General features: G+C 38.6%; 1 protein-coding gene across 1 annotated transcript in view; it reads left to right on the forward strand.

Moving 5' to 3' along the window:
- syne2a (spectrin repeat containing, nuclear envelope 2a) overlaps positions 1 to 21,690 on the forward strand; it is a 120,466-nt gene extending 98,776 nt beyond the window's left edge. Inside the window, exons 99-111 of the mRNA XM_016667325.1 lie at positions 9,545 to 9,735; positions 10,325 to 10,475; positions 11,969 to 12,151; positions 13,134 to 13,271; positions 13,478 to 13,669; positions 14,835 to 15,123; positions 17,211 to 17,332; positions 17,415 to 17,544; positions 18,344 to 18,546; positions 18,629 to 18,805; positions 20,231 to 20,359; positions 21,130 to 21,380; positions 21,449 to 21,690. Coding sequence (XP_016522811.1) covers positions 9,545 to 9,735; positions 10,325 to 10,475; positions 11,969 to 12,151; positions 13,134 to 13,271; positions 13,478 to 13,669; positions 14,835 to 15,123; positions 17,211 to 17,332; positions 17,415 to 17,544; positions 18,344 to 18,546; positions 18,629 to 18,805; positions 20,231 to 20,359; positions 21,130 to 21,380; positions 21,449 to 21,656 — 2,364 coding nt within the window. The 3' untranslated portion in view covers positions 21,657 to 21,690. The remainder of the gene's footprint in view (positions 1 to 9,544; positions 9,736 to 10,324; positions 10,476 to 11,968; positions 12,152 to 13,133; positions 13,272 to 13,477; positions 13,670 to 14,834; positions 15,124 to 17,210; positions 17,333 to 17,414; positions 17,545 to 18,343; positions 18,547 to 18,628; positions 18,806 to 20,230; positions 20,360 to 21,129; positions 21,381 to 21,448) is intronic.
- The last annotated feature ends 878 nt before the right edge of the window (positions 21,691 to 22,568 follow it).

The raw sequence follows: 22,568 nt of genomic DNA on the forward strand, positions 1-22,568 counted from the left end.
TTTACTATGAAGTATTTCTACTCTTAGTTGAGTAAATTTTCTGGATTTTCTGCCCACTGAATGAAAAACAAACATGTTTTAACCAAAAATCCACCAAACAGACTCACCTGCAGTTTTTAAAGTTTCATTACATTTAAGCCTGCCGCAATAATCAATTAATTCTATAATAGGTTATGATAAGTTTGATAATTTCCATTTAGGGCAGTTTTATTTACAGAGAAATCATAATCTGTTTTATTTATGGTTTTGGTTTAGTTTGTTTTCATTGGTTGATTTTCGTTTTATTTTGAAAATTCAGAATGTCTTCCAGTTCCAGTGTGGAGCATTTTATACAAAATGAAAGTTTAAATTTATAAATTAAAGTTGATGAAACTCATCATTAGACGGCAGACTTGCATTATTGCACCATTATTGTATTGGTTGATTGGTAAAATGTTTTATAGTCTGTTTTTTATGTAAATTATTTTCATTTAGTCCTTAAAATATCAACAATTTCCACTTATTTTTATATTTTGGTCTATCTGATTATGTAATTTTTAAATATTAAATGATTGAATCTGGTCAGTTATTCAGTACGTTAGTAGCTTTTTTCTAAATGCTTTTTTTATTCTTGAACACAGGTGTCAAACTCGAGGCCCGTGGGCCAAATCCGGCCCGCCATAACTTTTTATGTGGCCCTTTAGATTCAAGACTAAACACTGAATGAGCTTAATAATATTATGTTATTGATCGAATCAATGGAGTTTTTATCTGTTTACTGCCAAATTATATCAGTCAGTCCCTCCAGTTTATTGAGAATTATTATGGAAATTCACACAAAATTGACAAATCTCCACATTTTTTATGCTAATATATAATTTGGAGTTTATTGCAGATTTTTCTCAAAAATGGTCAAAAACTTTCTTTCTTGTACTGAACAGCTGCCTCAGCTTTAATTGTTGTCATGGCCCTTTAAGTTCATGATCTGTACAGCGAGTAATAAAAAGGCACATTTACCGCCATAAATAAGCTCAAATGTTTCCAGATTAGAAGCACAAACACTTAGATTTTTATTGCAAAAAAAACAAAAATCACAAAATCCTGGAGGGACTGAAAATATGTTCAATAATATTTAATTTTAAGAATTTATTGATATTTTAACAGTTTGTGATCAGGTTTTATCAATACATTCTGGCACAACCGGCCCTTTAAGAGCTTTTATCATCTTAATTTGCCCCAAAACAAAAATGAGTCAGACACCTCTGACGCTTACTTTTCACTTTTACTTGAGTAAAAATATGTTGAAGTAGTGCTAATTGTTGGCTGATGGGTTCAAATATTTCAATCTTTTTTTAGCTCTCCAAACTGTAGAGTTTGTGAAGTCGTGCTACTTATTAAGTCACCAGCATATTAAAAACAAACAACTTATCGAATTTCTTCATGACATGCAGTCATGAGTCTGTGGTTAACAGGTTGCAGGTTTTGTAGGTGGGGCTTTGGCGAGCAGATGGCCTGGCCGGCCTAAGGGAGGAGCAGGGACTTGCTCTATTGTTCCCAAGGCGACACTCGGTCCTCACAGGGTGACCACAGCGCTCAATGCATCCCCGATTCTTCACACTGCAGCAGGACCATCTGCCTCTGTGCATTAATACCAAAGCAGGGCTCTTCTTAATAGCAAAAATGTTGATGACCAGTCAAATAGAGCAGCTCTAATCATAAGCCCTGAAACATCTAAAAGATCATCTGCCCCCTGCGCGGGTTTGTAATGGGCTGTTCTGCTGGTATTAAGCTGTCATTAGGAAAATGGACCTTGTTAATTTGAGCGAATAGCTCCACTCTCATGAGGGCTTCTGTCAATTCAGTTGATTACTAAATCAGAGTAAAAATCACTGAGTACATGTGAGCACATTTTATGTTCTGATTCTGGGTTATTTTTTCACAGCTCAATGCTTGGATTTCTAATGCTTTGTCCGTGCATTATATTTGGGTCACTTTGTTTCCTGAATGCATACCAGTGTATCACAACAAAGTGTCCCGCTGCAGACTCAGACTCATCGAGGTCTTTGGCACCGCTCCTTTCACCATAACGTCATGGTGCCTGTAACTAGTACAGACACCTCTGTACTGGTTTGGGGGAAATAAATGTAAAATACCGTATTTTATGATCTAAATATGTGGTTTTCCTCTTTTAAGGAGAATATACACTGAACCCCATTGAAAACCTCCTGGTTATTCCACTAAATGTTGATTTCTAAACTATTACAGAGTTAAAACATTAGTGTTGTTCTAAATTATTATAAACTTGCTTTCTTTGCATTATTTGAGGTCTGAAAGCTCTGCTTCTTTTTCCTTATTTTGATCATTTCTCATTTTCTGCAAATAAATACAAAATAAGTTTTTGCTTGTAATTTCAGAGACATGTTGTCAGTAGTTCAGAGAATAAAAGAACCATGTTAATTTTACTCAAACATAAACCTACAAAGAGTAAAATCAGAAAAACTGATCATTTTAAGTGGTGTCTTACTTTCCAGAGCTTTAAGATTGTTAATCCTGATTGGTGCACTCTAAAACTCATCCAGTTGTCTTTAATGAGTTGAATCCAGTTTTTAAATTTGGAAAATAATTTCCTGTGAGTGTTTTTAGGTGTTTATGAGCTTTAAAATACAAACAAAAAAAAGGTGGGAAAATATGCATATTTGGAATTCACTGTTGACAGTATAAGTTGTCCAGTGTAGAAAAATAAAAAGATTATTGACTTTCTTTGTAAGAAACTAATTTCTTATTTAAAGCTGGCATTTAACAAACTGCTCACCAAACACTAAATGTCGTTATCGTATTTCCGCCAGGTGTCGTTACGCAGACAGGAAATAGCCGACCGCCTGAATGCCTGGACCATTTTCAATGATAAAAACAAAGAGTTCTGTGATTGGCTGACTCAGATGGAGAACAAGGTGTGCCACAGCGCGGAGCTGAGCATCGAGGAAATGGTGGAGAAACTAAAAAAGGTATGAAGTCATGGTGATTTTATACCATTGTTGTTTGCACTTTTTTCATCAAAAGAACCTCAGATATGATACAGAAACCTTGAATTTGATTACAGTGTCTTCATTAAAAACACATGAAGCCAAGTGGTAGGTAAATTGTAGAATATATTAAGCAGATTAAATGAACTTTAATTTAACAACTTTTATTCCTTAAAAGTTAATTTTTTGTCTGTTTGCAATGTGAAATTTCCTGAGGTGATCCTGAAAAGTTGACCCGCTTTTGTAAAAATGTAAACGGAATAAGTTCTAAATGTAAATACTGTTTATAATAATATCGTTTTGTTGCAAGTCTGATAAGTTTCCCTGTTGCAGCTGAAGAAAAGCACTGCAAAAACACAAAATCCTTCCAAGTCTTTTTGGTCTGATTTCTAGTACAAACATCTTAGAAAACTTGAAATAAAACAAAATTAAGTGACTTGGTAAGAAAATATAGGAGCTTGTTTTAAGTAAATAATTCCTTAATAATGATGTAAAAGTTCCACTGGCGACGTTACCTAGCAACGCCAGCCAGGCCCAGCCTGTTGCCTAGCAACCCAGTTCTAATTCCACTGGCAGATTATTTTACTAATAACATTTTTATGAGTTTGAAAACATTTCTTCGTTGTGCCTGCTGCTAGCATGTGCTTGTTCTAAATGAAAATCAGGACTTTCTTCTTTGATTTCCAATTTTGACTTCCAATGATTCACTTCCTGCTAAAGAGCCCCCTGGTGGTGGATTTAAAATCAACAGAAAAAAACCGCACTGGGCCGTATGGTTCAAAGCATGGGGAAAGTAGCGGCTTATAGTCCGAAAAATACGGTCTCTATCTATTTAAACCTGCCTGCATCATCATGGTGTTCATGTAGCTGTGTGGTCATGTGTCCACAGGACTGCATGGAGGAAATCAACCTGTTCAGTGAGAACAAGAGCCACCTGAAGCAGCTGGGAGAGCAGCTGCTGTTGGCCAGTGACCAGGCCAAGCAGACCCAGGTGCGCGGCTCGCTACAGGAAGTCAATCAGCGATGGAACAACCTCTTTCAGCACATCGAAGCCAGGTGAGAGCTGTCGCAGCGTCTGCTCAGCGGGAGTTTAGGTGTTTATATTAACCAAGCACTTCCCAAAACACTCTTCATGCCGTTCTGTGAGCACTTTGCAGAGATAAATAGTAAGGTGTTGGCAGGGTTGCAAGTCAAATTGTGTTTGTGTGGCGACATGAATCAGATTCTCAAGTACCGCTCTCAAAATTTACATCATTATCTTGTCAGAACAAACACCTTTCAGGGCAAAGCCACACTGCTGCAAAAAGCATAATTAAGTTCTGTGAAGCTTTGACTACATTCTTGGAAGTAAACAATAGCTTCTAAGGGTTTCCATCCACCTGCTGCTGTAAGCCGTGCCTAGCAGCTGTCGGGAAAACATAGCCTCTCATCTATGGACTGTGGAGGTTAAGCTCCTGTGTTGTTAAACTGTTGCTACCCCCCGTCAAACAGATGGGCAATCCTGTGGACGAGCAGGAGATACAAACCCCAGCTTCCCCCTCTGCCAGAAGCAGGGGGTAGTTTGGGCCGTCGGAGGGCTCAGACAGGACCAGATGTCCCCCGGTGCGCTCTGACCGGGCCCACTTCCTGTCACCCAGCGGTGTCAAACTCATCTTCGTTTTGGGCCAAATCCAGATCATGAATGCTCTTACAGGGCCGAATGTATTGATAAAACTTGTTCACAAACTGTTAAAATATCAATGAATCCTTAAAATTAAACATTACTGAACATATTTTCAGTTCCTCAAGGATTTCGTGATTCTTTTTGTGTTTTTTCCAATAAAAGTCAGTGTTTGTGGTTCTTATTTAGAAATATTTGCGGTAAATGAGACTTTTTATTACTCTCTGTATAGATCATGGACTATAATCTGAGATCAGTTAAAGCTGAGGCAGCTGTTTAGTACAAGTAAGAAAGTTTTTGACAATTTTTGAGAAAAATCAGAAATAAACTTCCAATTATGTATTGGCACAAAAAGCTACAGGGATTTGTTGATTTTGTGTAAATTTCCACAATAATTCTCAAACTGGAGGGACTGATTGATATAATTTGGCAGCAAAAAGATAAAAACTGCATTGATTTGACTGTTGAGTTTCAAAGTTGTTGTTTTAGAAAAATATGGCCGTGTTCCTAAAGGTCTCCATGTTATTTCACTTTATTACTTTTGCATGCTTCCTGTGAAGAGCTCAGATAGGACGGCGTTTACAGTCATACAGCTACTGCTAATGTTTTCTTAAATTAAGCACTTAGTGAAAAGTTTAGCCCTTCATGTTATGGAAAGACAGTTGGTACAAGAGAAAACTTCGGTTTTTAAGAAAATGGCGGCTTATAAATGAATTGTTAAGATCAATCAACTTTAGATAAAACTGAGCTCAGCTTTCAATCAAACCAAGATATGCAGTTAAACAAGAATTGCCTCATAATTAAATGGTGGGCAGCAGCTTTTTCAGGTTGGTTAATGAGTAAAATCATAATTTAAAAGCTGCTTTTTAAAGTGCATATAAAAAAATCAAGAACAGACCAGCATGTTTTCATTGCTCTGTATGTTTTAATGCTGAAAAAGAAGTCCTTACAGTCACATCAGCATGGTTTATTATGGTAATAACTCTGAAGTACTGAGGGACCGGGTGGTAAATTTGCAGCTAAAGTTGGCAAACATCCTCTTGAGGGAGAAGAAAGAAACAAGATTTGTTTCCACGACTCTTTTTAATTTTGCTGGCTGTAGTTAATTTCGGTGCAAGCGATATAAATTGAACAAAGCAGATTTTCGCTGAACAGCTCCATAAATACAGTGAGAGGAATAAATGTCAGCCGGAGTTTTATCTCTTTGTAACTTCGGGCCCTCCTATGGTCAGCTGCACTTTGTTATCTCAGCTCTCAAGCCATATATCCTCATCCTCGGCTCTTTTCTGCTTCATTTTCTCCATCCATTCTGTTCATGTCCTCTTCCTGAACGAGCCCCTGCCCGGCTTTTTCTGTCTTTGTCTGGTCTCCGCATGAAGCTGCCGGCCTTTGTTAGGCTGTCAGAGGTGGAGAGGGAGGTGGAGGGAGAAAGAGGCTTGTTAGTTGAGCAGGATGGTTGCATCTGCAGCAGTACTCCAATAACTTACACCGACTGTGTTGGGGATTAGATGCATCACTGCACCCCCCCGATCCTTCCTGTTAATAGTCATTAGTCCCATACATCATAAAACAACCACTTAATCGCTGGGTTTCAGACACGTGGCCCGGATGAAGCGCAAAATTCAGGTGGGGGTCAGGAAGTGGATTTCTCCGGTTCAAAACGGAGCGAAATGGATCACAGCGAGTAGCTAATGCCCTAAATGGGCTGGACCTGATGAGGCATCCACTTTGTCTCAGTAAAAAATGACTTCTCTTACAATGTTGAGGCGATCGACATTACTAACTGTCTGGAGCTGCAGACCTCAGATTACACAACGAGCCAGAAGAAAGTTTTAAAAAGCCTGGAGAATGCGGTCATTTAGTTTCAGGTTGGGTCAAATTTAGGATCAAAAGAAGCATTAAATGGCTGTCGACTTGTTTCTGCCGGGTGAGTAACGAGTTGAGCTATTTTAAGTAATTAGTCTATGATAACAATGCTACTGCTAACAACAACAAGCTAACCCATGTTATTTCTAAGTGTTTGGATCAACTTGCAAATTTATTTATCCAAATTCATGCTGGAGTTGTATGTTAATGTTGAGTCGTTCTGCATTTCTACAATGTAGGTCAACCATTCGGTTCTGCAGAAACCCCATTAAAACTTGGTTTGACCAAAAATAATACATCTTACTTTACATGTGACGGCTGCTTGTCTTTCTCAGTAACTGTCCAATAAAATATCATTTTAATTTAAACGATGCGATCGTTACCTCTTAGAAAGCGGAAACTCTGGCATTGTTGGTTTCTGCACCTCCTGTTTTTAGCTGCAGATTGTTGACACACTTTTCTCATAATTTCTCAGTAAGTTTTTAAAAATTAACTCCCTTGTGACCACGAAAATTATAACGGTTGTACCAACCGTACAGGCCTCAGACTCTTTGATGGTGGATCAACAGAAGTAGACGGGCTGCATTTACTTCCTGACCTCCATCTGCGCTACGTGACGTCGGTGCTACGTCACCTGAAACCCAGCAGTAGAATAAGAGTTACTCAATTAAGTAGCACTACAAGGGTAAGAATTTAATTTTAACCATTTTTTTTATTGAAGCTGTTAAAATGCTTAGAAGTGGTTAAAAGCCCTTAGCATGTCTTCATTTTAGGTCCTTATTATTTACTTTAATTAATCTTTACTAAAACTCTGCAACTCTGACTTTGTTTTGAACTCTCACACCAAAGCCAGTGGAAAATGTCAACATTTTTGATCTGCTGGTCAGGAATGTCTGGAAAACCCTGGCATTTTTTAATCTCCTTAAATTGTTTTCTTGATTTGGATTAGTTTGGAAAATCCCAGTTTCTATTTAAATGCTGAATCAAACTCTCTGTCTTTCTTTTACCACTACATAAATTTTACTTTATTATGATCCATTTTGGCCATAGGAAAAAACTAGACAAAGCTCCTCAATGTTGGGCTTTACAGGAGTCTTAGTGTCTTCGTGAAAACACATTAGGACTGTGATGTCTTCGTGTTTTTAGATCTGAAGCTCACATTACTCGCATAGGAAGTTGGGACTCTGTGGTTTGTTCTTCTGTCCGACGTTCTGCAGAAAGCGCCTCTCCGCCCGGCTGGACGTCCGCAGGAGAAAACGATCAAATGGGGGGAATTAACTCAAACTCCAAAAACTGGGCACACTTCAGCCTTTTAAGCCTCCAGAGAGCTTTTATTGTCCTGCCCGTTACCATGACAACGGCTAGTGTGGCGCGTTGCGTGTTGAAGTGAAAGATACCAGAGAAGTTTCTCTTTGCAAAAAGCTTTCTCTCTTTTTCACCAGTATGTTATTTTTTTATTTTCCTTTCATTTCGAATTATTTTATTTTTTTATTCTTTTTTTCTAGTTTAGTTTTTCTTTTTCTGTTATTCAGTTTTTTTTCTTTTCCTACTGTGTTTTCCTTCACCTTCTGTTAGCCTTTTTTAATGCTCTCTTTCTTTCTTTCTTCATTTCTTTTATTTTTTCCTCCTTTCTTTCTATCTTTCTTTTGTCTTCCTTTGTTTCTTTCTTTCCTTCTTTCTTTCATCTTCCTTTCTTTCTTTCTTGCTTTGTTTTTCTTATTATTTGATTTTCTTTTATTTTCTTCCTCTTCATCTCTTTCTTTCTTTTTCTTTTCCCATTTGTCTTTACTTGAGTTTCTATTGTTAGCTCATTTATTCTTTGATCTTTACTTTCTTGCCTTTTTTCCTTTTTCAGTATTTTTCTCTTGTTTCTGTTTGATTTTATTAATTTTATTACTTTTGTTTCTTTTTTTCTGGCCTACTACTTTCTTAAAAATATTTCAGAATATTTTCATTTCCAGAAAAAGCATCAAAGAATCAAATGCTCTCTGAACAGCTGCGTCTCTTTCTCCCTCTCATACCTTAATAAGTTAATTGAGTTTTGGTAACTCAGTCAAATGATGGTAAAAGGTTTGTTGAACATTAAAGTTACTGACTGGGTGTTTGTCTCTTCCTAACATCTTTTTAAGGGTGAGGAAGCTGAAGGAGACTCTGGTGACGCTGCAGCAGCTGGATAAGAACATGAGCAACCTTCGCTCCTGGCTTTCTCGTATCGAGGCCGAGCTTTCCCGGCCAATCACCTACAGCGTCTGTCATGAGAACGAGATCCAGAAGAGGCTCGCTGAACAGCAGGTAAATTACATCCACAGGTTATATTTAACTGTTTGGATTTTGTTTCACTTCCTAAATATATTATTTTCCCCTTTCATCTTTAGTATTAATATTTCTACATTTTCCCACATTTTGCTGCTCACTTTTTCTCTGTTTATCGTTAATAATTCTCACCTTTTGTTTGCTTAACGTTAGTTAACGTGGTGTTGTTGCTCTTCAGCTTTATTCTTTAATCCACGTGTCAAACTCGAGGCCCGGGGGCCAAATTTGGCCCGCCGTGGCTTTTTATGTGGCCCTCCACATTACATCAATAAGTCCCTCCAGTTTTCACAAATCTGTAGAAGTCACACAGAATCAACAAATCCCCACATTTTTTCTGATTTCTCAAAGTGAACAAAAACATGGTGCCTCAGCTTTACTCGATGTCAAGTTAAAGTCTGTGATTGATAAGGCGAGTAATAAAACGACATACATTTGCACAAATGTCGTAAAAATTTTCTACAAATATTTCAAAATTAGCATCACAAAATCTGTGATTTTGATGGAAAAAGAACGAACGATCTGGAAATCCTGTAGGAACTGATCAGTGTGAAAAGATATTTAACTTCAAGAAGCACAAACAGCTATTTCTTTATGTTTTTAACAGTTTAATTGGTTTGATCAATACATTCTGGCACATTCGGATGTTTGATCTGGCCCAAAATGTAACATGAGTCTGCAGACTGACGGTCAGGCGTCTGTGCAGGACCTGCAGAGGGACCTGGAGCAGCACACTGAAGGCGTAGCGTCCGTCCTCAGCCTGTGCGACGTTCTGCTGCAGGACGAGGACGCAGCAGGCGGCTCGGAGGCGGAGAGCGACTCCCTGCAGGAAACCAGCCGCAGCCTGGACCAGCGCTGGAGAACCATCTGTGCTCTGGCTCTGGACAGAAGACTCAGGTAGGTGCAGTTTGGTTGACGTGAACTCTGGTGCGGTTTGAATAAATATGTGAATGTAAGCCGAACAGAGACTGCTCCAAAAGCACGAAGCGGACTGTAAAGCAGGGAATTCTGGGTAAATGAAACCAAAACAAAGAGTGTGAGTCTGGTTCTAGAGGGAGAAATGACTAGTGGACTTCTACTAAAATCTGACGCCACTCTGTTTTTAATTTACATTCTGCGAAAAAGAAAGTTGTGCTGAGTGTCTTCTTCTGTTGTTTACTTTAGTAGTTCTTGGTGTAGCGCCCTCACAGGTGAGGAGTGGAACAGGTGTGAAAATGAACAGCAGCAGCTGAAAATGTGACAAATGTTGCAAGTTTAGTCCCAAACTGAACTGAATAACTTTCACTCAGGGGAAAAAGACTTTTGTTGTTTTTAGCAAACTATTTAATTTGTCCTTAGAAAGCATAAACAGCGTAACTGCCTGTAAGCGACCTGCTTGTTCGACCTTGCAAACATTTTCAGGTTACATATTTTCAGCATAATTCATGTGAACCAATATTTCCAGCCACAATAAACACTATAACTCCAACATGATGTGTTCTTGCAGAATCGAGGAAACTTGGACTCTGTGGTGCAAGTTCCTCAACGACTACTCCCGCTTCGATGATTGGCTCAAGATGGCGGAGCGAACTGCTGCCAACCCGAACTCTGCAGATGTCCTCTACTCTGCAGCCAAGGAAGAGCTGAAGAAGTTTGAGGTCAGCTGGTTTTACTGTTAATTTATGTTGTTTTAGTAAATGACACATTTCCCTCTGTTGTAATAGCGCCCATTAAGATTTAGAATTTCCCCCTTTGTTGTTAAAAGACTAAAAAATCTCATCATTGTGAAACTTTATGTATGATTTGATCAACTTTTGTCAATCTATTCAGTTAAATTTAACATTTCCTGGAGTTTGCCTGAGTTTGCTACATAACTACTAAACCGCTGAAAATAAGTAAATAAATATTAGAGCTGAAACGATTAATTTGAATTAATCGTGCTGAATTGATTATTGAAATAATCGTCAACCAATTTAATAATGGATTAATCGTTAACTGGAGCCTGCAGACTAAAGATGGCAGTTTGCTCAAAGAACGCCTTCAGAGCAAAAATTAAGCAAATATGTACAACATATATAAATATCTAAGATTAATTTCTGTCAATCTTTTCTACCCAGAACTTTCTGTAGAAAGTTTCCTACTAAGCAGCTTTTGCTGTCCAATTACTAGTCCAAAAAATAATAAACGGATTAATTTATAGTATTTATTTAGATGTAGATGCATCTTTTTGCTACCGGTAATGAAATGTTCACTAAGAATATGCTTTTATTGCATTTCAGGGAATGCAATTTACATTTTTTTATTCAAAAAAGCAATTAAATTATCTTATTTACATAGTTTTATTGCATTTGTCATATTGTGTGCAGGTGGCTTAAGTGGTTAAATAAAAAATCTGCGCCCCAATGAATATTAATATTAGCTTGTTTCTGTTACTTTGATGGAAAAGCTTAAACTGTATTAAGGATTTAGTGATCACAGGTGGATTTTATCAACGTTACAAGATCCAAAACAGTTTAAAAAAAGCTTTACACTGTTTTCTTATTAAAAGAAAAACGGACAGTTTCCAAGTTTTGGGATCATCAGTCGTTTTCTCTAAATTTATACCGTCATTGATTCAATCAGAATCATTTCACTTTTAGCTTAAGCATCAAAGAAAATAGTATGTAAACACCAGAGCTGTTTACATACAATAAACAGCTCTGGAAAGAATGAAGAAGCCTCTTAAAATGATCAGTTTCTCTGATTTTACTCCTTATAGGTTTATGTTTAAGCAAAATTAACTTTTATTCTATGAACTACTGACAACGTGTCTCTGAAATCACAAGCAGAAATTTAGTTTTTATTAGTGGGAAATGAGAAATGGTCAAAATAATGAAAAAGATGCAAAGAAAACAAGTTAATATTCATTTAGAAACAACAATACTGATGATTTAATTCAGTTCAGAAACCAATATTTGGATCAATAACCAGGCTTTCAGTGGGTTCAGTGCAGTTTTTTTCCTATTCGTTGTCTTTTGTTTTGCATTGAATGTGATTTAAATTGGGAACGGTTCTCTGCATCGAGAACATAGATGGATGTAAAGATGCAGTGTTTAAATAGGAAAACTCACTAAAATCCATTTACTGATTCAATAAAATGTGTTTTCTTCAGGGTTTCCAAAGGCAGGTTCATGAGCGCCTGACTCAGCTGGAGCTCATCAACAACCAGTACCGCCGCCTGGCCCGGGAGAACCGCACCGACCGAGCCAGCCAGCTCAAAGCCATGGTGAGGGAGGGAAACCAGCGCTGGGACGGCCTGCACCGCCGAGTGGCCGCCATCTTACGCCGCCTGAAGGTATTAATCACACCTAACGCACGACTCCAAAGGGACGCACCGATCCGATGTTAGTACCTGAACCAGTTCTATTCAGTCTGTTTCTATGCCTTATGAGGCCTTATTTGTTCTACATTATACTTTCTGAACCATATTTTCCTGATGACTTGGACTGAAGCTTGTGTATCAAAGTGAGCCGCACAAGTGCAGAGTTGGCAAATGAATTTGTACTTCAGATCGTTTAAAAGAAAATGTTTTGAGTCAATCCAGCGATGTTTCTCTGTGTGAAAAAGTGCAGACATTTTGGCACGAGGGCCAAAAATGTCAAATTGCAACAACTGAGGGGCCCACAAAATGTTTAGTACTTTTATTTATAATCGCAGAAACTATTTTATTTTGTTAGCTAAGTAACAAAACACAGTATTTTAATGAATTAAGCAAAGCAGTCAGATATCTGTAGTTCTTTGTAGATTTAAAGCAAATAAGGATTTAGCAGGGTTTACAGATTAAAAATAAACAGCAAATCATATCCTAATTATTTTTTTATATTTTTCTGGATTTTTTTTTTATCTCTTTTTAGCAACAAGAACATTTGGTGGCTCACTCTTTATTTTTCCAACTGCATGTTTTAAGTCCCTTTTTCTAATAAATTAAATTAAAACCAAACCTGAATACTTCTTGTTGAACATTACATTTTCAATTTAAAATTTGAAAATTTTAAGCAACAAAAAAAAGTTTAGGTTATTCTTGAAATGTGATCAAGGACCACCCAAAATTTTCCTGAGGGCCACCAATGGCCCCCGGGCCACACTTTGAACACCCCTGGTTTACAGTAAAGAGAAAGCTTAGTTTGTTGCATCAGTTTTATAAATAAAATGTTTCCACGTCATCATATGAGCAGCTTTTACACCAATCCAGAAGCCTGAAATGATGGTAATGAAAATATTCTGTGTTTATTTTCATTTTGTTCTCCCTCCTCCATGCTTGTTTTCGTTTCTCCCAGTATTTTACCAGCCAGCGGGAGGACTTTGAAGGCACCAGGGAGAGCATGCTAGTTTGGCTGACGGAGCTGGACCTGCAGCTCACCAACGTGGAGCATTTCTCCGAGAGCGACGTCCATCAGAAGATCCAGCAGCTCAACGTGAGGCGCTCACATCTCACATATCCGATTTATTACCTCTGAAGGAGAACTTGTCAAGCTTTTAAGCTGCTGGTTTCGTATTTTGGTCGAGGGATGACTCTCTTACGCCTCATTAGGAGGACACTTTTAAATTTCACAAACAGGCATGTGTTGCTCGTTCTGGTTTTCCTGACTCCGTCTCCGTTCGTCCATCCATCTTCCGGCAGAGCTTCCAAAAGGAGATCAGCCTGAACACTGAGCGCATTGACGGGTTGATAGTGTTTGGTGAGGCTCTGATCCAGAAAAGTTCAGCTCAGGATGCGGCTCTGATAGAGGATGAGCTGGAGGAGCTTCACTCCTACTGCCAGGAGGTTTTCAGCAGGCTGGTCCGCTTCCACCAGCGCCTCAGCCAGCCTCTGGTGAGCCGGACCACACACACGAGCTGCACTCCTTACTGTATATCATTAAGCCTTGAAATTCCACTAAATCCTAAAAAAACACACACACTTTATGTTCTTTACCCACTGTCTCATATAAAAAACAATGATATATTTTAAAAATGTGCCAGTTTGTAATTTATATTTTACAGTGAGGGAACTTATGAAGCTGCAAAAGGGCCGGTAGCTATTGGACCCGTCTATGGACGGGGGGGGCATGTTGAGAAAATGACTAGAGATTATTCTCACTGTAAAGGTAGATGGAGAACATTATTTCCATTATTTCCATTATCCTGCAGCAAAAGGCTGGAACTTCAAAAATAGAAACTTTTGAAGGTATTTTGAAGAATATCTTGTCTGAAACCTGAACATGTTTCAGCTAAAAATGCTTATTTTATTCCAGGGGTGTCCAAACTTTTTGGCATTGGAGCCAGAAATGTTACGCTGAAAGAACCAAAGTATATTTTTAATCATGCCAAAACGTTTGACATCACTGACTTTTCTAGAAAGAGACAAAAGAAAATCCAGAAAAAGATGAAAAATGTAGGATATGATTTGCTGTTTCTTCTTGTTTGTTTGTTTGTTTGTTTTAATTTGGCAGACCTGCAAACTTTTGTTTCAAGTCTGCAAAGGATTACAGATCTCTGACATCCAGATCAAGAATAACCCAAACTTGTTTTGGTGGTTAAACTCTTAAAATTAAAGTTTTTAAAATCTTTGAAAGACTAATAAAAAAATAACAATGTTGTAATATCCAATAATAACAATGTTATTATATTCAAAATAACATTATTTGTAATTAATATTTTAATAAAATAATTGTATTTAAACAATAATGTTAATTTAAAATTTCTTTTTCAAATATTATTTTTATTAAGTTTTTAAAGCTTAATAATATTAAATGTTAATATTAATACTTTTATTTTTGGAATAATGTTAAAAATATTTTAACATTGTTAGCATAACAACAAAAATATTCATTGATATTATAATGAATATTTTATTTCATGTGAAAGCAACACAACTTTATTATTTTATTTCATTAAAATATTGTGTTGTTTAAAAATAAAATAGTTTCTGGTTATTAAAAGTGCTAAAGATGTTGTGGCCCCTGTTGTTTGGCCAAAACCTTCATTCTTTAATCCAGATGATCAGGGAGGAGCCCGACCTCTCTGACCTCACCGTTTCCCTGGAGTCGAGCTTGGAGCTGATTGGTCGGCCGTGGCTGGGGCGGAGCCAGACGAGCCTGCCGGCCACGCCCACTCACCTGCTCGGTTCCCTTCTGGACCGGTCGGGGCGGGAGACGCCGGTGAGCGTCGACTCCCTGCCTCTGGAGTGGGACCACACCGGAGACGTGGGAGGGTCGTCGTCGCACGAGGATGAGGAGGAAGAGGAGGAGCAGGAGGATGAAGGGGCTTACTTCAGCGCGCACTCGGGTATCTTCAAAATAAGATGTTTTTGGATTAGTTCAACAGTGCCACAGATACGGCCCTCCGATGCTTTTTATTATTCTTTTAGGGTGAGATTAAACAGAAAACACTGAGCACAGCAGAAATACTTGTTCTCTAGTTTTGCTTTTATTTTTATCTCATAAAAAGTTGAGTCACAAACATTTTGTGAGTTTTTACTCAAAAACAAACTGGTCACACACATCCACTGTATTTGGATAAATACAACAATAATTCTTATTTTCTTTGCTGAGAAACTAAGTACATTTTATAGACTTAAAAAATGGAATATAATGAGCTGAAAAAGTAAAATGACTGTAAAAGTTTAAATATTAGATGTTTTATTTATTGTTGTGCAGATAAAAGAAAGAATTCACAATAATATTTTTATGGGGAGGGGGCGGGGGGAGTAATAAAAAAAAATCGCCCCTGAATATTTTCATCTTGGGAATTTTGGACTTTAGTGTAAAAAGTTTGGACACCCCTCATTTAGGGGTTTCTTTTTTTTTATTGCTGCTCTAGCAAAGACTAATGCAGCATTTTCACTTATAACAAGACGTTTATCAGCTCCTGCTTTCAAAGCCTGGGGTAAAACAGCGGATGAGTTTCCCGTTCGAATCAGATCAGATGGCTGAACTTTCTTTAGACGGGTTGTGGGTATGACATCGAGACAGAAGGAGGTCAGTCGCCTCGTCGGATCCAGAGGGTGAGATTTATATTTCGGCTTACCTCAGACGGGTCCAGCGGGGTAGGAGCTGATTTCTGAGCTGCCTGTCAGATAATTCATGATTTTGAGTCATTGGTATGTTTGTCTCATTTCCAAAACCTGCATTGGCCTTAATATTTACCTCAAGACGATGAATCTTCGATTTTGTTCAGCTTAGAGGAAGAAAAATAAAGTAAAATGTCAAAAAAATAAATCCCATGCTCCTTAAATTTGAATTAATCCAGTCGAGTGTAGACGCTGTAAGTGTGACTATAAAAACTGGATGTAATAAATAACTTTAACAGGCAAAAACTATCAAACAAGACCTGCTACACATCTTCATGTTCTGCGTCATAAATCCACCAACACCGCTGCTCCTCAGGGTGCAGGAAATGCTTCCAGGAAATATCTTCCATCAGATTATAAATTAGACACGTCCACACTGTTAGTGGATTGTAAACCTTTTGGTTTTTCACAACAAAATTATAAAATATTCTCAAAGGAGCTAAAACTGGAAGGTCAAACTCATGATTCTCATTTTGTGTGTCTTTAAGTTGCAAAGATTCCTTAAAGTTTAAGAGTAATGATTGATTTTTGGGTTAAATTCAAGTTTTCAGTTAAGAACACGTCAGGATTAAATTCCCGTCGAGGTTGGAGCCCATGTTTGGTTAACTAGTTTTACCGCTGTACAATGGCTGCTGGAAAAGAGAAGTGTTTTGTTGTTGACTTACCATCCAGAAACAACTTGCTGCATTCTTGTTGGTTGTGCAGGAGGCTCCACTTCTGCTTTTCCAAGATGTACGATTGTATAATTGGATATCTGTTTGCAGCCATTTTCACCTTCGAGTGTAAACATTAGTTATTGAAATTTGTTAGGATAAGTCTGTAGTCTATACAAAACATGCTCATTACATTTTTTGCACAAAATAATTATTAAATAATGACGTTTTAGTTTTGAGCTCCTTTCAGAATGAGCTGTCTTAGGGCCTTTTGTCACTTCAAGTCCAAATACGTTGCTGCTTTCCACACCCCTCAAATCCACGTTTACACTCGCACATGAAAATTATGCGCAATTGTACAACCGTACATCTTTGAAAAGCAGATGTGGAGCCTCCTGTGCAACCAGGAAGAAGAATACAACAAGTGGTTTCTGGATGGTAAGTCAACAACAAAACACTTCTCTAATCCAGCAGCCATTGTACAGCAGTAAAACCAGCTGACCAAAGGTGCTAGATCTCCACTTGTGTTGCTAGGTAACGGGTAACATTTTTTTTTTCCTCAAGCGATTGGGTTATTTTCAGAAAACCTAATTTCCCTGAATTTTGCACAGTCGGTCTTCTTTAACCTGCCAATACATTTTGTTCTGCAGTCTCCAGCCTGTCTCTGGCTGTTCGCGATTGTTCATGGAGAACAACAGAAGCTCAGCCGGATCCAGAAGGACACGCTGAGCCGACACCGGCTCTGACCAGCACGCCTCTGAAGCAGGGCTATGTACGTCTCACGGTTCCCTCTGCGAGGCCTCGCCGTCCAGCCAGATGTCAGCCCTGATGATCTACTTGTTGTGCTTTTCCAGCTGCGGCTCATGTCCCAGTGCAGCGGGAGCATCGAGAACATAAAGAGAGTCTCTCTGATCCTCGACGACGACGACGAGCAGCCAGAGGAGTTCGGCTTGACGGGTCTGAATGCCTCAGACAAGCAGTCAGGTGAGACTACTGCGCAGAAAATATCATTTATTAAGACTGTCTGCACTGCGAGGGAGGACTCAAAACAGACATCTGCCATAAAATCTCAGAACCAGTGTAAAAGAAACCAGGTGGTGCATAAGTTATGAGTGCATGCAGTCAAGGAATCGGTTCAAAAGAAAATAAATTAGAAAAATACTCATGAACCGTCATTTTAACTCATTCACTTGGGAATCTGCAGGAGTTTTTTTTTTTTCTTTGTACGTCAGAAAATAAGATATTTGGACAGAAAAATTGAAATCTGCAGAAACTTTGACTGACTTGGACTGAAGTTAATCATTTTGACAACAGAGACATAAAATCACGTCGTTCCCAGTGTTGGGTTTGTCGGAGGAACCGTGAGGCTCTTGGTCTGTTTCTGCTTAACTGGACATGGGAACTTTGAGACAACTTTAACATCTTTGGGCATTTTAAAGAACTACAACTTGCTGCCAGAAAACTGAAAATAAACAATAAGTGGATGTTTCTGTGGGATAATGATGCAGAATATTTCCACAAATCCACATAAAAATGGTTCACTTCATACAAAATATTTTAATTTCTCAGTCCTCTGATTTAAATCCTATAAAAACCTGATGGTTGGGCAAAGAGCAAACATTTTAAACTGCAGAAGTGCTTCTTTTTCTTACCTGAGTAAGATGCAGTAAGTTGTTCTTATTGCCACTTTATAACATCAGAAATGTAAAATAAAAACTTGAAGTCCATGTCATAGAAACACCAATAAGTGTAAAAAACGCCCGAGTTTGTTGTGTGTTTTCAGGTGTGATCGAGCGCTGGGAGCTGCTCCGGGCCCAGTCCAGGTGCAGCCAGCAGTCTGGCACTCTGGATCCTCAGCAGATGACCTTTGACCTGGACGACCTCACTTCCTGGCTGGAAACCGTGATCCCTGAGCTGGAGCGCCTCTCGCAGTCTGAACCTGCAGGCGGCATAGAGGACATGGAGTCCAGAGCCAAAGAGCTGAAGGTGACGATTTAATCCGAGGGATTGGCTTTAATCCAGATGAAGTTTTAAGTGATTTATTTATTTTTATTCTACGTTTTTACAGGAAATGGAGAAAGCGTTCTGCCACTACAAGGCCATAATGCTGTCGGTGAACCTGCAGGCGAAGGAGGCTCCAGAAACGCAGGACAGAGTGGCGAGGGCGAACCGGGACTGGAGCCGAGCGTGTACTGGTCTGCAGCGCTGGGACCACAGCCTGAGGAGGAAGCTGATTCGCTGCCAGGTGGCAAGAAAACGCTTGAATGAACCGACACGAGTTAATATCAACGAGTCGGGTTCATTCAAACTCAAACTGGGTCGATTGAAGCTTTACAGGTTTATTTAGTTGGTTTCTATAGGCGAATTGGACCGGCTTCCATATTTAGTATTTTATATCACGTTGGTGCTGATTGAACACGAATGACTGATGCTATCATGAAACACTAATATTTTAAAAATAAAATTGTAACTCAGCTAATAAAGTATTGAATACAAATAAATATGAAAATTAAGCAAAAACCCATATTTAAATTCAGCTTGGATAAAAGCTGATTTTATAGAAATTAGTTAATAATTTGCTTATACACCATAACTGTAAATCCTGGTTTTCCGCTACCAGAAAACCAGAAGTGGTGTTGCTCAGAGTGTGGCGCCGGGGGCCGTGAGTGGCCCGCGAAATGATTTTGGGCGGCCCTCAATCACATATCGAAAATTTTCTGAATTTGGTTTCCAATCCCAGACAATTAGAAACACATTTAAACAAAATGTGAGGCTGCAATTTTCAGAAAAAAACTTAAAACCTAACATGTAAAAGTATTCACTTTTTAATCAGTTTTTTTATTTATTAAACTTTGCAAAATAAAGCAAAAGTGAGTAAAATCTTTTGTTTTTTGCTGTAAAGATGCACAGAACAAATAAAACTAGTAAAATAAAATCAACCCAAAAAAATGCAGGAATTGGTTTTCTCATATTTCAAATCGACTATGTTTTTAAATTATTGCTTGTTTATCAATGAGAGGGTAAAAATCACAACAGCTATCCAATTTAAATAAAAATTGTCCATCTTCACGTTTTTGACACCCTTATGTCTTAAAGTTTGGAAAATGTTAATTAACTAAAAGGATCTGTGATAAAAAAGAGATGTAAGGAATTCGGTAAAATAGTTTTACTCTGTTGAATAGATGCGATTTCTGCTCCTCATTTCTGGTTTCTGCTGTAATCGTAGCGCCAACACTGATTGAAAACGTTCTTTTCTTATTCTGACGACCTGAAAGTTATAAAATAAAACATCTGTGAAAGATTAAAATCACATTTCAGTTTGTGATCTTTTGTTCCTCTGACCGCGACTCGTTTTCCTCAGATCTTTTAAACGCCGTAGGAAAATTAGCTTTAGATTATTTGCCCACTTTTAAAAGGCCCATTTCTCCAATTTCTCGTCAAACCTTATAAAACGCTTGATCAAGTTTTAGAGTAGCATTACACAAGTTTTATGGACATCCTGCTCCTGCCAGGACCTTTTGAAAATATATTGCTGTTGTCAAACTCCAAAAAAGGCCCATAAACAATAAAGCATGTGATATCTTGTTTTTGCTCAACTTTCCAGTAAATGCAGGACTTTCATGGTGAGAAATTTTGAACTCTGATATATTTTGTTTTTTTTCCTGTGCAGGAGTTTCATGAAACTCTTCAGTCTCTGCTGCTGTGGCTCGCTCAGGCGGAGAGCAGATGCTACAGCGTAGACGTAAAGCATCCAGAGACGAGCGTCGGAGCGCTGAGACGGCAGGAAGACAGGCTGACGGTGAGCGGCAGATTAACAGATTGGGATGAGAGATGAAGCGTCAGGACCGAAACAGTTCATCTGATTAATTGATTCTTGTAATAACTTAGTAATTCAGTAACTGATGAATCGTTAACTGGAGTTTACAGACTGAGAAAAAGGTCATTTGAGGAAAAAAACGACATACGCAGAGCAGCAATTAAACCTAAACGGTAAAAAAAAACATAAATATGAATTTTACATTTTTTAAGATTAAAAAAACAACTTAAAATGTTGTCTACCTGGAACTCTTCAAGTTTAGTTTCATCTGGTCCAAATTCTGTGAATAAAAAAATCTTTTTTTTTTTTCCTGTGGAAGATTACGTCCACTGGAAAAGTACATTTAATCTTCTGAGATTATGTTGGAATTCTGAGATTAAAGTGGGAATTCCAACTTTAATCTTAATTCTGACCTTTTTATTGCAGAATTGAATTAAATCTTCTGAGATTAAAGTGAATTATGAGGAAGAAGTCAGGATTTTTGTTAAGTGGTCCAGATATAAAAGTCTCTTAGCTGCAGATGTTTCCTTTGCTAAAGGAAACATCTGGACCACTGTTTCCAGATATTTTTATGCATTTTAGACAAAAATATTTATTTTCTGATTTTAAAAAATGACTTGATTTTTATTTTATTTGCACATTTCAATGGGTTTCTAATCTTGTCTAAAACAGGGAGACTGTTTTTTTTTTCTGCCCGTTAATCGGTAGAGTCTGCAGACCTTCTTATGTCTGGTGCTGCTTGCGCTGTGCAGGAGCTGCAGGCGGATCTGCGCAGCCGGCAGGCTCACCAGGCGTCTCTGCAGGCCCTCTGGTCTCAGCTGCAGCCTGAAGACGCAGCAGAGGACTGCGACGAGGCACAGGAGAAGCTGCATGTGACGGGCACCAAGCTAAAGCAGCTCAGGAGGAAGGTGGAGGACGACCTGCGCGCCCTGCAGCAGCGCCTGCTGCTCCAGGATCCCGGCTCTGCAGAAGCAGACACAAAAACAGCCTCCTCCACCCTGAGGTACGTACAGAGGACGGGTTACGTAGGGGTTAAATCCGCTTCTATTAACTTTTGTTTCTGTTCTTCAGGTGCAGGAGGGAATCGTCCCCGCCCCGATCGTTCTTCTCCCGCCTCCTCAGAGCCGCCTTCCCCCTGCAGCTGCTGCTGCTGCTCCTCCTGCTGCTGCCCTGCCTGATTCCCCTGTCGGACAGCGAGCCGGGCTGCACCCTGACCAACAACTTCGCCTGGTCCTTCTACCCCATGCTGCACTACACCAACGGCCCGCCGCCCACCTGACGGACGCTTGTGTCCAACGAGAGACATTTCCCAACAATACCTGGGTGACTTTTCAGGAAAATGTTTTAAAGACGACGTATTGTGCTTCCTTGAACCGGTTAGATATAAACAAAACGTGTAGAGATTCCATCTCTGGCCATTTTCCAGAATGTTTTAGGATCCCCGTCACTTTAAATCCAAACCATCTGCTGCTGGCCTCGCCCCCAACTCAACATCTGCACTGATATGTAAAACAGATGCGCAATTATACAACCATATGTCTTGGAAAAGCAGAAGTGGAGCCTCCTGCACAATCAACAAGAATGCAGCAAGTGGTTTCTGGATGATAAGTCAACAGCAGCAGCCATTGTACATCACATACAACTCTGGAAAAAATTAAAATGCTCAGTTTCTCTGATTTTACTTTTTATAGGTTTATGTTTGAGTAAAATGAACTACTGACAACAAGTCTCTGAAATTACAAGCAGCGATTTAGTATTTATCTCCAAGAAATGAGAAATGGTCAAAATAAGGGAAAAGATGCAAAAGAAAGTTCATGTTCATCTAGAAACAACAATATTAACGTTTTAACTCAGGAAGAGTTCAGAAATCAATGTTTGGTGGAAAAACCAGAAGGTTTTCAATGCAGTGGGCTCTTAGTTTTTTCCAGAGCTGAAAAACCAGCTGACCAAATGTGCTGGAGGTAACGGTGCAAGAATCGGGAGGTTTTTGAAACTGCTCGTTTTCCAGACGCCAAAAAAAAAAAAAACGGCTGGGTGATTTTTTAAAAATGTTTCTTTTTTAAAAAAAAAAATCTATTTCTTTGACACAAATATTAACATTTGCAAATGTATTTATACCCTTTCTAAACATTTACAACTAAAATCAATATATTTTAATTAGAACAAACAGGAATGTTTTCAAAATTTTCTG

The sequence above is a fragment of the Poecilia formosa genome, unplaced genomic scaffold (genome assembly GCF_000485575.1).
Source record: "Poecilia formosa unplaced genomic scaffold, Poecilia_formosa-5.1.2 Scaffold1, whole genome shotgun sequence".
NCBI lineage: Eukaryota > Metazoa > Chordata > Actinopteri > Cyprinodontiformes > Poeciliidae > Poecilia > Poecilia formosa.